This window comes from Bombina bombina, chromosome 5 (genome assembly GCF_027579735.1).
Source record: "Bombina bombina isolate aBomBom1 chromosome 5, aBomBom1.pri, whole genome shotgun sequence".
Lineage (NCBI taxonomy): Eukaryota > Metazoa > Chordata > Amphibia > Anura > Bombinatoridae > Bombina > Bombina bombina.
This window is the reverse complement of record NC_069503.1, coordinates 746,311,200-746,323,241: the sequence shown is the minus strand read 5'-3', so window position 1 is coordinate 746,323,241 and position 12,042 is coordinate 746,311,200. Positions and strand designations below refer to the sequence as shown.

Genomic DNA, 12,042 nt, shown 5'->3' with positions numbered 1-12,042 from the left:
TTTTCTATAGGTTATGATATCCGGATATTGAAGGGCAATAAGGCTGATGAACGTTGGAGTCATGTGGAACGGTTTTGAATTATACTTTAAAAAGCTATCTCAATATTGCCTCTCCCATTTCTAGATGAAGTAATTGTGACCGCTCCTCTAAGGACAGATGACATTACATCCATGCTGTATGGTGTTCAGGCTGGGCGCGTCTACATCTACAATGGAAATGTCACATCTCCAGGTTTTTTGTCAAAGAGCTGCAAGTCATGGATTTCACCATGTCCAGAGGAACGGGTAATAAGAGCACTGCACATGCATGTATTTTTTTTTTGTTCTAATTCTATAGTATTTAGTTGAACAACTAATATAAAACTTTACAATGGGAAAAATAAATCATTAACCCCTTAAGGACACAGCTTTACTTTGCTCAATTATTTCATGATGGAATAATTCCGTCATTGGTCCTTAAGGGGTTAAAATGCTTCTTAATGCATCTTTGGATGTTAAAATAATATAGTTTAATACTTGAAATTTCATCTTTTTTCTTCTTTTTTTATTCTTTTACTATGGTGCATGCATTTATGTTATTTAGTTATCAGTAAAGCTGAGATTATACACAATACATAAGTGCTAATAGAAGCATTTGGCTGATGATTATCATTTTCATAGCTACCATTAATATTAAAACATTTTTTTACAGAATTGAGCATTTTCTATTCCCAATTACCTGTTTTCAGATTTTTCTTTGTAAAATCTTATGAGTCTCTTTAGAATAAAAATGTTTACATTTTCCTGACAATAATAAAGTTAACAGAAATGTATGCAGGTCACTAAATAGTTCTTCAATAGCAGATATTAATTTAAAAATTAAGGTACTGGGTATCACATTTTAATGTAGATTTAATCAAGTATGTCAAAGGAAATAGGGTAAAGGCCAGAACAACAGGTTTGAACGGCCATATCATATCATAGTTTAAAGATAAAAAAACTTTCTTTATTACCCTTTAACAGCTAGGATAAATATGAGGTGGCCCAGAATGGCAACTTCCTAAGTAGATACAACAAACAAATTTACTCATCCACCAATACTAGAATGGAGAGTCATCGAACCCAAGGCACTGCATGGAATCAATGTACAAGTGTCTGCCAAAAAAGTCCCGGAATTCCCACTTCCTAAGTAGCCACACCAACCATTATTTATCCATTCCACATTCTAGAAGGAAGAGAGATAATGAGACAAACTCTGCACTTAATTTGTGTCCAAGTATTCATTCTCGGCGGAAAAAACAAATAAAACTATTTTTCTACAAAAATGCCCAGGACACCCAAGTACCAAATTCACCACACCAAATAAATTCACCTATTTCACAATAAATTAAGTTAACCTAAAATGTATACACAAGAGAAAGTATAATTAATGGGATTTGCAAGATTTTATTTCTTTCATGTAATTAGCAAGAGTCCATGAGCTAGTGATGTATGGGATATACATTCCTACCAGGAGGGGCAAAGTTTCCCAAACCTTAAAATGCCTATAAATACACCCCTCACTACACCCACAATTCAGTTTTTACAAACTTTGCCTCCCGTGGAGGTGGTGAAGTAAGTTTGTGCTAGATTCTACGTTGATATGCGCTTCACAGCAGGCTGGAGCCCGGTTTTCCTCTCAGAGTGCAGTGAATGTCAGAGGGATGTGAAGAGAGTATTGCCTATTTGAATTCAATGGTCTCCTTCTACGGGATCTATTTCATAGGTTCTCTGTTATCGGTCGTAGAGATTCATCTCTTACCTCCCTTTTCAGATCGACGATATACTCTTATATACCATTACCTCTACTGATTCTCGTTTCAGTACTGGTTTGGCTATCTGCTATATGTAGATGAGTGTCCTGGGGTAAGTAAGTCTTATTTTTTGTGACACTCTAAGCTATGGTTGGGCACTTTATACGTAAAGTTCTAAATATATGTCTTTATACTTATATTTGCCATGATTCAGGATAATCAGTATTCCTTCTTTCAGACTGTCAGTTTCATTATTTGGGAAAATGCATATGAATAAAATATTTTTTCTTACCTTAAAGACATTTTCTAATTGACTTTTTTTCCTTGCGGCTGTTAGGCTCGCGGGGGCAGAAAATGCTTCAATTTATTGCGTCATTCTTGGCGCAAACTTTTTTGCCGCAAAATTTTGTCATTTCCGGCGCCATAGTTGACGCCGGAAGTTTACACATGGTTGCGTCATTTTTGACGCATGTGTGTTACAGACGTTTTTTTGCGCCAAAAAGTGTGGGCGTCATACTTGGCGCCAAAAGATGTGGGCGTCATACTTGGTGCCAAAAAATGTGGGCGCCATACTTGCCGCCACTTTTTTTCACATTATTTAAGTCTCACTTTTTTGTTGCTTCTGGTTGCTAGAGGCTTGTTTGTTTTGCATTTTTCCCCATTCCTGAAACTGTCATTTAAGGAATTTGATAATTTTGCTTTATATGTTGTTTTTTTCTATTACATATTGCAAGATTTTCCATAAATTATTACTGGATCAGAACATACTGAGGGATTCCTGTTGACTAAGAAGTCCTACCAAAGCTAAGTTCATTTATTTTAAATGTTATGAATCTTTATCTTTAGCTATGGTTTGTAATAAGTTATCATGATAAACTTTTACATGCAGAATCCATTAGTATTTATGCTTTATGTATTGCTTTTCTTTTTACATCTTATGTACAAGATATACTTAGAAAATTTATAAGAATATTTTTCTGATTCTAGGTTAAGGCTTTGTCTGACTTTGCGCCTTCTATTAAAAAATGTTTAGGTCTTTTTCAAACTTCTTTTTTATGAAGTTTCAAATGACCAACAACATACTGAATTATCCTTCTCTGATGATGTTTTTTCTCTTTCAGAACTTTTCTTCATCAGATATTGACACTAACAAATCTACTTTTTTATTTTTTATTAGAGTACATTTGTTTTTTGTTGAAAAGGTGTTGATTATTTTGGATATTGAGGTAACTAGTTATTTTTTTCAAAACTAGCTAACATTTTATTTCTGCTTATTTTATCTTCTGTGTCTTCAGAGGTTTTTTTCCATTCCTTCATATTAGGGAATGGAATAGGCTGAAAATTTTCTTCAAAGGTTTTAAATTATATTCTTTGCCGGCAGTTAAATTCAATTTTGAGGGTTCTCCAATTTAATGGGGCTATCTCTACTCCTGCTAAATTATGCTATTGTTTCTATAGCAAAATAGTATTTATTTTCTTTTTAAATGGTTGTATCCTATTTAAGGAAAAAAATGTATTTTCAGGTACTTTTCTTGGACCTGTAATTTATTTGGATGATGTTGCTTTTGCTCCATTTTTTTCTGTTTACTTTAAAGATCAAGTATCAGATTATGTATTATTTAGCATTGTTAAGGGACAAAGTCTGCTGCTCATTTGAGGTTCAGACTGGGTGCTGTTGCATTTGTCTTGTTGTCTTGCATTTTTGTTTATGCAAGTCCGGTGTGTTCTGGTCCCTTAACTGGATTAACATGCTAATAATTTTATTTGTTTCTTCATTTTTATTGAATATTTTCACAAATGAGGTTTAATCTATGTCTTTAGCTGTTTTTAGCTAGAATAAATTTTGTGATTTCTAAAAAATCCTTATTTCTTTTTTTCCAAGATAATCAATTATTTGATTCATATTGGATTCAATTCTTAACTGTTACTCTGAGCTTCAAGATTAAGTTTTTAGACTAAAACTTTAAGCTTATTTTAGTTTGGTTGTTCTTACTAAAGAACAAAATTCTAAATTTTTACCCAAGTAACATGTTTTTATTTAGAAGTTTTTTTGGTTCTATTCGGTCCAAAATTCTTAGATTTTGGGTACAAAATAAAATTTGAAGTAAAACCGTCTGTGAGAAGTCTTTTTCTCTCTATTATATTCCAGCTATTCCAGTAAGGCTAACACTTTCCTTAAGGTGTTTTCAGTCCCATATATTTTGGGTAATGTTGAAGTGCGGTTGATCACCTGTTGAGGATCAAGCGCTGCTCAGATCTGGAATCTTCTGGGGTATTTATTCCAGTTCCATTTTTAGGATCTGGGTTTTGGGGTTTTATTTAAACTATTCATTGTTCCAAAGATAGAAAATCTTTTTATTATATAAATGTACCATCTTTTAGATTGGTATTTATATGGTCTATTCTGACTTTTTTTGGTCAGTGATAGCATTATTTGTTTTCATTAGATACAATAGATGCATATCTTCATTTCTATTTTCATTCAGATTATTTTTATTTTCTCAGACTACGGAATCTCATATGATTCAATTTTGTTTTTTCAAGACATGGTTAGAGGATCTTTTTATCAAAAGCTCTTGATTCCTCACACAAGGGTCACCTTTTTTAGGTTTCCAGATAGATTGTGTCACTGTCTTTGTCTCTAATAGATAAGTGATTTTTTTTTTCTTATTGGGTTCCGTCTGTCGGTACCTTCAGTCTCTATCATTTCCTTCAGTTGCTATATATGCATGGACATTTAGGTCTTATGGCTGCAGCATTGGATTCATTTTCCTTTGCTCATTTTCATAGAAAACCTTTCCAGTTTTTTATGCTGCATAATGGTGCAGGGATTCTAGGATTTCACTTTTTAAATCTTCGAATTCTATGTTTATCTATCTTTGATTCGGTGGTTAAGATCACCATCATTTAGTTCTACAGGTCTCTTCGATTCTTTCAACCTGGACCATGATCTCTATAGATGCGAGTCTTTTAGGTTGGGAGGCTGTCTGAGGTTCTCTGTCAGCACAAGGGGTTTGGAAATCTCAGGAGGCGAGATTACCATTTGATATTTTGGAACTCCGTGCATTCTCAGAGTTCTTCAGTTGGTTTCTTTTGAAGAAGAGACGTTTATTGTTTTTTTTTTCAGACATTATCACATCTGTGGTTTATGTCAATCATCAGGGTGTGACTATCAGTCTTTAGACTGTGACAAAGTATCTTGGATATTTGCTTGGGCTAAATCCAGCTCCTATCTAAATTCTGGGGTCCTTTTCCCAGGTATAGACGTTTGGGAAGAGGATTATCTCTGTTAATCAAGCTTTACATCCGGGAGAATGGTCTTTACCCAGATATGTTTTTCAATTTTTCAGATGTGAGGGCTTCCAGAAATAGATTTGTTGGCCTCTCGTTTTAACAAGAAATTTCCCAGGGGCCTATTTCAGGTCCGGGGATCCTCAGGCGGAAGTAGCGTATGCTTTGACACTTCCTTGGAATTATCATTCTGTCTATATCTTCTGCCTCTAGTTCTTCAAAAATTCTAATGGAGCGTTCGTTTGTATTGCTGGTGGTTCTAGCATGGCCTCACAGGTTTTGGTATGCGGATCTCATTCGGATGGTCAGTTGCCAACCTTGGACATTTCCGTTAAGACCAGACCTTTTATCTCAAGGCCCATTTTTCCATCAGGATCTCAAATCATTTAATTTGAAGATATGGAGATTGAACGTTTGATTCTTAGTCATAGAGGTTTCTCTGACTCAGTGATTAATACTATGTTACAGGTTTGTAAATCTGTCTCTAGAAAGATTTATTATCAAGTTTGGAAGACTTTAATTTCTTGGTGTTCTTCTCATAAATTCTTTTGGCATTCTTTTAGAATTCCTAGAATTTTACAATTTTTCAGGTTGGTTTTGTCTGCAAGTTATTTGAAAGGACAAATCTCTACTCTTTCTGTTCTTTTTCATAGAAAGATTGCTATTCATTCTGATATTCATTGTTTTGTGCAGGCTTTGGTTTGTATCAAGCCTGTCATTAAGTCAATATCTCCTCCTTGGAGTCTCAATTTGGTACTGAGGGCTTTACAGGCTCCTCCGTTTGAACCTTAGCATTCTCTGGACATTAAAATTACTTTCTTGGAAAGTATTGTTCCTTTTGGTTATCTCTTCTGCTAGAAGAGTTTCTGAGTTTTCTGCTCTTTCTTGTGGATCTCCTTTTCTGATTTTTCATCAGGGTAAGGCAGTGTTCCTTCCTGTTATTCATTATTTTGTTCAGGTTTTGGTTCTTATCAAACCTGTCATTAAGCCAATTTCTCCTCCTTGGAGTTTTAATTTGGTTCTAAAGGCTTTACAGGCTCTTCTATTTGAGCATATGTTTTCTCTAGACATTATTTACTTTCATGGAAAGTATTGTTCTTTTTAGACATCTCTTCAGCTAGAACAATTTTTAATTATCTGTTCTTTCTTGTGAGTCTCCTTTTTCTGATTTCTTCATCAGGATAAGGTGGTTTTTGCTATCCTCATTTCAATTTTTACCTAAAGTTGTGATTTCTATCAACATTAAGGAGGAATTATTGTCTTTTACTAAGACTTCTTTGGTAAGATTCTTACATTCTTTGGATATGGTAAGAGTTTTGAAATCTTATGTTGAAGCTATTCAGATTTCAGATAGTCTTCTAGTCTATTTGTTATCTTTTCTGGTGTTAGGAAGGTCAAAAGGCTTCTGCCATTTATTTGGCATCTTGCTTTAACTTTTGATTCATCATGCTTATTTTGAGTCGGGTGGATTCCCGCCTCGGAGGATTATGGCTCATTCTACTAGGTAAGTTTCTACTTCCTGGGCTTTTTAAGAATGAAGCTTCTGTTGATCAGATTTGCAAAGCAATGACTTGGTCTTCTTTGCATACTTTTACTATGTTCTACCATTTTGATGTTTTCTCTTCTTTAGAAGCAGTTTTGGTAGAATGGTACTTCAGGCAGCTGTTTCAGTTTGATTCTTCTGCTTATATTTTCAGTTTTTTTCATTATAAAAATTGAAACTTTTTTGATTTGGGTAGTGGATTAATTTTTCAGCGGAATTGGCTGTCTTTATTTTATCCCTCCCTCTCTAGTGACTCTTGCGTGGAAGTTCCACATCTTGGGTATTTATTATCCCATACGTCACTAGCTCATGGACTCTTGCTAATTACATGAAAGAAAACATAATTTATGTAAGAACTTACCTGATAAATTCATTTCTTTCATATTAGCAAGAGTCCATGAGGCCCACCCTTTTTTGTGGTGGTTATGATTTTTTGTATAAAGCACAATTATTCCAATTCCTTATTTTTTTGATGCTTTCGCTCCTTTTTTATCACCCACTTCTTGGCTATTCGTTAAACTGAATTGTGGGTGTGGTGAGGGGTGTATTTATAGGCATTTTAAGGTTTGGGAAACTTTGCCCCTCCTGGTAGGAATGTATATCCCATACGTCACTAGCTCATGGACTCTTGCTAATATGAAAGAAATTAATTTATCAGGTAAGTTCTTACATAAATTATGTTTTTTGTTGTATCTTTGGGGGGGAAACCCAAACTACTATCTTTTTTATCAGTAATAACTTCCTCTTTACAAATTCACAGACAGCATAATATTAGAACTTTAGGATCAGTCTTTGCAGTAGCTATTCCATCCAGATGTATGTACCTTAAAGGGATAGGAAGCTCAAAATTAAAAAGCGCATAAATGCATTTCAATTTAAATAGAATTAAATATTTTGCATTATACTTCAATTAGCAAAAAATGCTAAAAATGCTGCTAGGGCCTATGCACCAGTTTTCAAGCTCAGAGAGTAGGGGTGGTGTGTTTTGTGCCTGTCAAGAGTTAATTTTTTTCATACAAGCCATTGTAATGTTTGAAACTGGCCCATGGGTCCTCCCAGCATATGTTCGTATGCCATGGGAAACAAGTAATAAGTTTTACTAGAAGCAATTTTGCTAATGGAAGTATATTGCAAAAATGCTTCCATTTAAAGCTGAAATGCACCCATGCATATTTCAGTTTTGACCTTTCTATACCTGTACGGCTAACAGGGGTTGCACAGCTTGGCATCCAGACATCATCAGTTTGGGAGTTTCTGAAATAAAAAGATTGTGCAGTGCTATCTAAAGCAGCCCAGTGACAAATAATTTGGAATTCACACTGAACACTATCTAGTATTTGATTGTCAACCTCTGGTCTTTGGAGCAAACAGGGATTTAATCTAGAAATACGACCCAACTTTAATTTATCGGACATGAAGGTTAGCTGTAAGCGTCAGCACAGTGATTCTGTTGTAGTATACTGTAAAGTGCCTCTTTCTTATGTAGCATTCAGTCTCTGATTAGTTTTAGTCTGTTTTAACCACCATACTTTTTTTCCTTTTCAAATGAACACAATAGCACAATAGTTCTGTAAAATACTGTTCTATATATAAATGGACATTGCAGTATATTTTACCATGTCAAAAGCATGTGATATAAGTTGCATTCTTTAGGTACCAATTTTGTCTGTGGATATCAAAGCTTTTAACAATTATTTGATGTGTTGCCTGATGTTTGTTTGTTTTACAGGCACAATATGTACTGATATCTCCAGAAGTAAGTTTTAGTGTCTTTTAAAATTCATTTTAACATTTTCTTGTGAAATGTATAATAAATCCACACTATATTTTTAGGTAAAATCAAGGTTTGGAAGTGCTGTAATTACAGTCAAGTCAAATAAAACGGTAAGATATTTATACTTGCACAGAAGAATTTCTAGCTTTTTATAAAGCAAAGAAACATTGACCTAAACCAACCATTGCAGAGTAAGGGTAATTTAATTTTACCCTTTAGTATTTATGTTCCTTATGTTTTCCTGTATTTGCATTTACCAGGAACACTTGTTAATAGTGTGAAAGAAAAAAAAAAGCTATATTTGGAAAAAAATTTCAGTGAGATATTTCTCTAAATGAATTAAAATATAAAAGTTTCCTGTACCAAAAAGGTAAAAAATACTAAGGCAAGCAGTTAATTATATTTAAAGATGCTGTGGAAACACAATTTCAAATGGGCTGCACTCTTTCTCCTGTCCCCCACTGGCAGATTGATTTTGCTGCTGACTCTTGTTTACAGACCGTTCTATAGTATTACAATTTTTAGTATATGCTATGGAAGCACATTGCAGGAATTTGAATTCAACATTTAAACAACCTTTATATATAACGTCAGTATACAAACGCCAAAGTGTAGGATTAAGAATCTACTGTCTATAATACAAAAACATATGCAGTGATACTAACAAAAGCCCAGAGAGTAACCTTTTTATTCCAGAAGGCTGAAATATAAAAAGCTGGGTATAGTTCATCTTATATTACAGACATATCAACTAGTGACAGTTAAAGGCGCCTTAAACTCAAATTTAAAGCTCTATAAAAAAGTTTAATTATGCACAGTAAAACATTTTTGCAATGCACTTTCATTTCAATGACAATTTTAGTTTTACTGCTGCTCTCAAAGAGGCTGAAGTGTATTCCACAGAATTCAGAACCCTGATTCTCCCACATGCTGCAGAATGATTGCTTGATCTGTGCAGGAGCTCATTTATATATCTAACTAGCCACATCAAAGGAGACAAGATAAACAAAACTCAGGATGCTTTGCAAGGGGAGTGTCCCTGGACTGCAGAATAATGCAGCGGTTGCTAACAAAATTACAGTTTTAAATGCTTTTAAACTATTTGTTTTGTAAGCAGATCGTATGCGATACAAACACTGATTTTCAATGCTGCTTTTTTTCATAATATATAGATAGTGTTTCCTTTGAACATTTAATCGGACTTTGAATGACAGAAAGAATGTTCTTGTTTGATCTCTTACTTTACCTTTCACTATGAATCTGGGGGAGCTCTCCCAGCCGCCCTCAAAACTGCAGTTTTGTTTTTGTCTATGTTGTTGTGAGGTTGTACAGACAACAGGAAGGCAACAGCCCATATCACACACTAGTTAGTTTGCTCCTCTTTAGCAAGTGAATTCTTTTAACCCTTTCACTAATTGTTCCTTTTGTAACTTCATATAAAAAAAAGAATATCATACACTTAATATAACATATTATGGTTTAATAGATATTAAAACAAAATATCAAAGGAACATATAATCAGTCTATTAAACCATTTTATTTCATGATATGAATGTTACAGACAATATTGTGTTGGAAAAAGTTAATATTATTCTTATTTGTAATATATGTTATATTTACTTTTCAGAGAACAGTTGTTGTAGCTGCAGAAAGAAGTTCCATGAAAGCAAGACTTGCTGGCACCCTTTATATTTACAACCTAAGCTAACTCAAAATATTCTTAAAGGGACAGTCTAATCAAAAATAACATTTCATGATTCAGTAAGGACATGTAATTTTAAACAATTTTACAATTTACTTTAATCATCAATTTTGCTTTGTTCTCTTGGTATTCTTAGTTGAAAGCTAAACCTTGGTAGGCTCATATGCTAATTTATAAGCCCTTGAAGGCCGCCTCTAATGCCTGTAGACATTTTTTCACAAATAGAGGGCATTAGTTCATGTGTGCCATATAGATAACATTGTGCTCACGCTCGTGGAGTTACCTAAGAGTCAGCACTCATTGGCTAAAATGAAAGTCTGTCACAAGAACTGAAATAAGGGGCAGTCTGCAGATGCTTAAATACAAGGTAATCACAGCTGTAAAAAGTGTATTACTATAACAGTGTTGGTTATGCAAAACTGGGAATGGGTAATAAAGGAATTATCTATCTTTTTAAACAATACAAATTCTGGTGTAGACTGTCCCTTTAAGCTTTATCTGCAATTAATGGACTTATGGTTCATCAATGATAAAATCACTTGATACATTGTTGTCCGTTTATGCTTTTTCTACATGCTAGAGTCTCATCTAATTTTCACTACCAGATGCTTGATCGTTATATTAGTTAATGAAAAACCTTTCTAACTCGCTTGTGTCATCAGTCTAATGGATCATATTATTATTGTTATATCTACTGTATTGTTATATATACTGTATTGTTATATATACTGTAATAAATAAGCTTTTCCATAAAAAAATGTTTGAAAGTTTTGACTGAATACATTTCAGCTCAGAATGCCAGAAAGGAAATATATACAGTTGTTTGTGTTACCAGTGAGAAGTCTTTATAGAGACTGTTAAAGCAAAATATCAGCTTTCTTGAAATTTCCAAAGATATTAGAGCCATTTGCTTAATGTTTCCTTAAAGTGATGGTAAATTTTAAACATCCAAGAAATTATATTACAAATCTATGGAAAAAAATAAGCGGTAACTTCATTCATGAATTCTAATGGAAGATGCAAAAGCCAGAACTGAATGTTCAAATAGCATATAAATCAGCGTCATGCAAAAAGGAAAATAAAATATATGCTATAGATATTAACAATTATGAACATTAGGGATATAATGGCAGCTTTAACATCATGATATATGCTTTTTGAGAATTATGGTAGGAAACTAAGTCTACTACGCAAATATATGGCCATAAAACCAGATATCATAGCTCCTCATTCTATGCTAATATGGCCATCTAGTGGTCAATAAATGAACAATTCTTGAAAATATTTGAACGAGAAAACTTTCATTTAAATGTAAAAAGGAGGTTAATTGCAGGAGTATAATAGGGATTATGCCCTAGTTAGCACATAATAGATGGGAGTGCATAGATATGTTACTTAGTGGCTGGCGGGTTCGATGACAGTTAAGTAAATTAACTCCCATACAAAAAGATGTATAATCATGGTGCTTAAGATATTTGTCAATGCACGGTTCTCGACTGCGGCTCTGGCCGCAAGCTGTAATACGAAAACCTCTTTAGTAGTAAGACCCAAAGGTCATTATTAAGGTAGGGCATACAATATATAATAAGTTGTGGTATAAATGCATATAAATATTGCCCAAATGATGGAGTTATAGCTGAAAAAAGTTTCTGAGTTCTAGTTTTATGAAAAACTACTAATGATAGGAAACATAACACAATAATTTGTTATATCACTGTCACCAAAAAAAACTAGATTTCCGTTGTATTAACCTTACTGTCAGTGGATATTATTTAGTCCTGCAAGAAAAACACCCTCTGTATAGGATCTTGGCGTTATATGGTGCCGGACAATGGTGCCAATGTTCTAGAGTATCATAGATTTATTGGAGGTATGATGGTACTAGTTGGAATCTTTTGAGTCTGTCCTCCATTTGTTCATTGCAGCCATGTTTTAGAGGTTGGTATTTTACAGTCTTGGA

At 33.8% G+C, this 12,042-nt stretch overlaps 1 protein-coding gene across 1 annotated transcript in view; it reads left to right on the top strand.

Annotated features, from left to right (window-relative positions):
• GPLD1 (glycosylphosphatidylinositol specific phospholipase D1) overlaps positions 1–10,815 on the top strand; it is a 220,839-nt gene extending 210,024 nt beyond the window's left edge. The window contains exons 22-25 of the mRNA XM_053714797.1: positions 125–285; positions 8,336–8,362; positions 8,440–8,490; positions 10,008–10,815. Coding sequence (XP_053570772.1) covers positions 125–285; positions 8,336–8,362; positions 8,440–8,490; positions 10,008–10,088 — 320 coding nt within the window. The 3' untranslated portion in view covers positions 10,089–10,815. The remainder of the gene's footprint in view (positions 1–124; positions 286–8,335; positions 8,363–8,439; positions 8,491–10,007) is intronic.
• Positions 10,816–12,042: the final 1,227 nt, after the last annotated feature.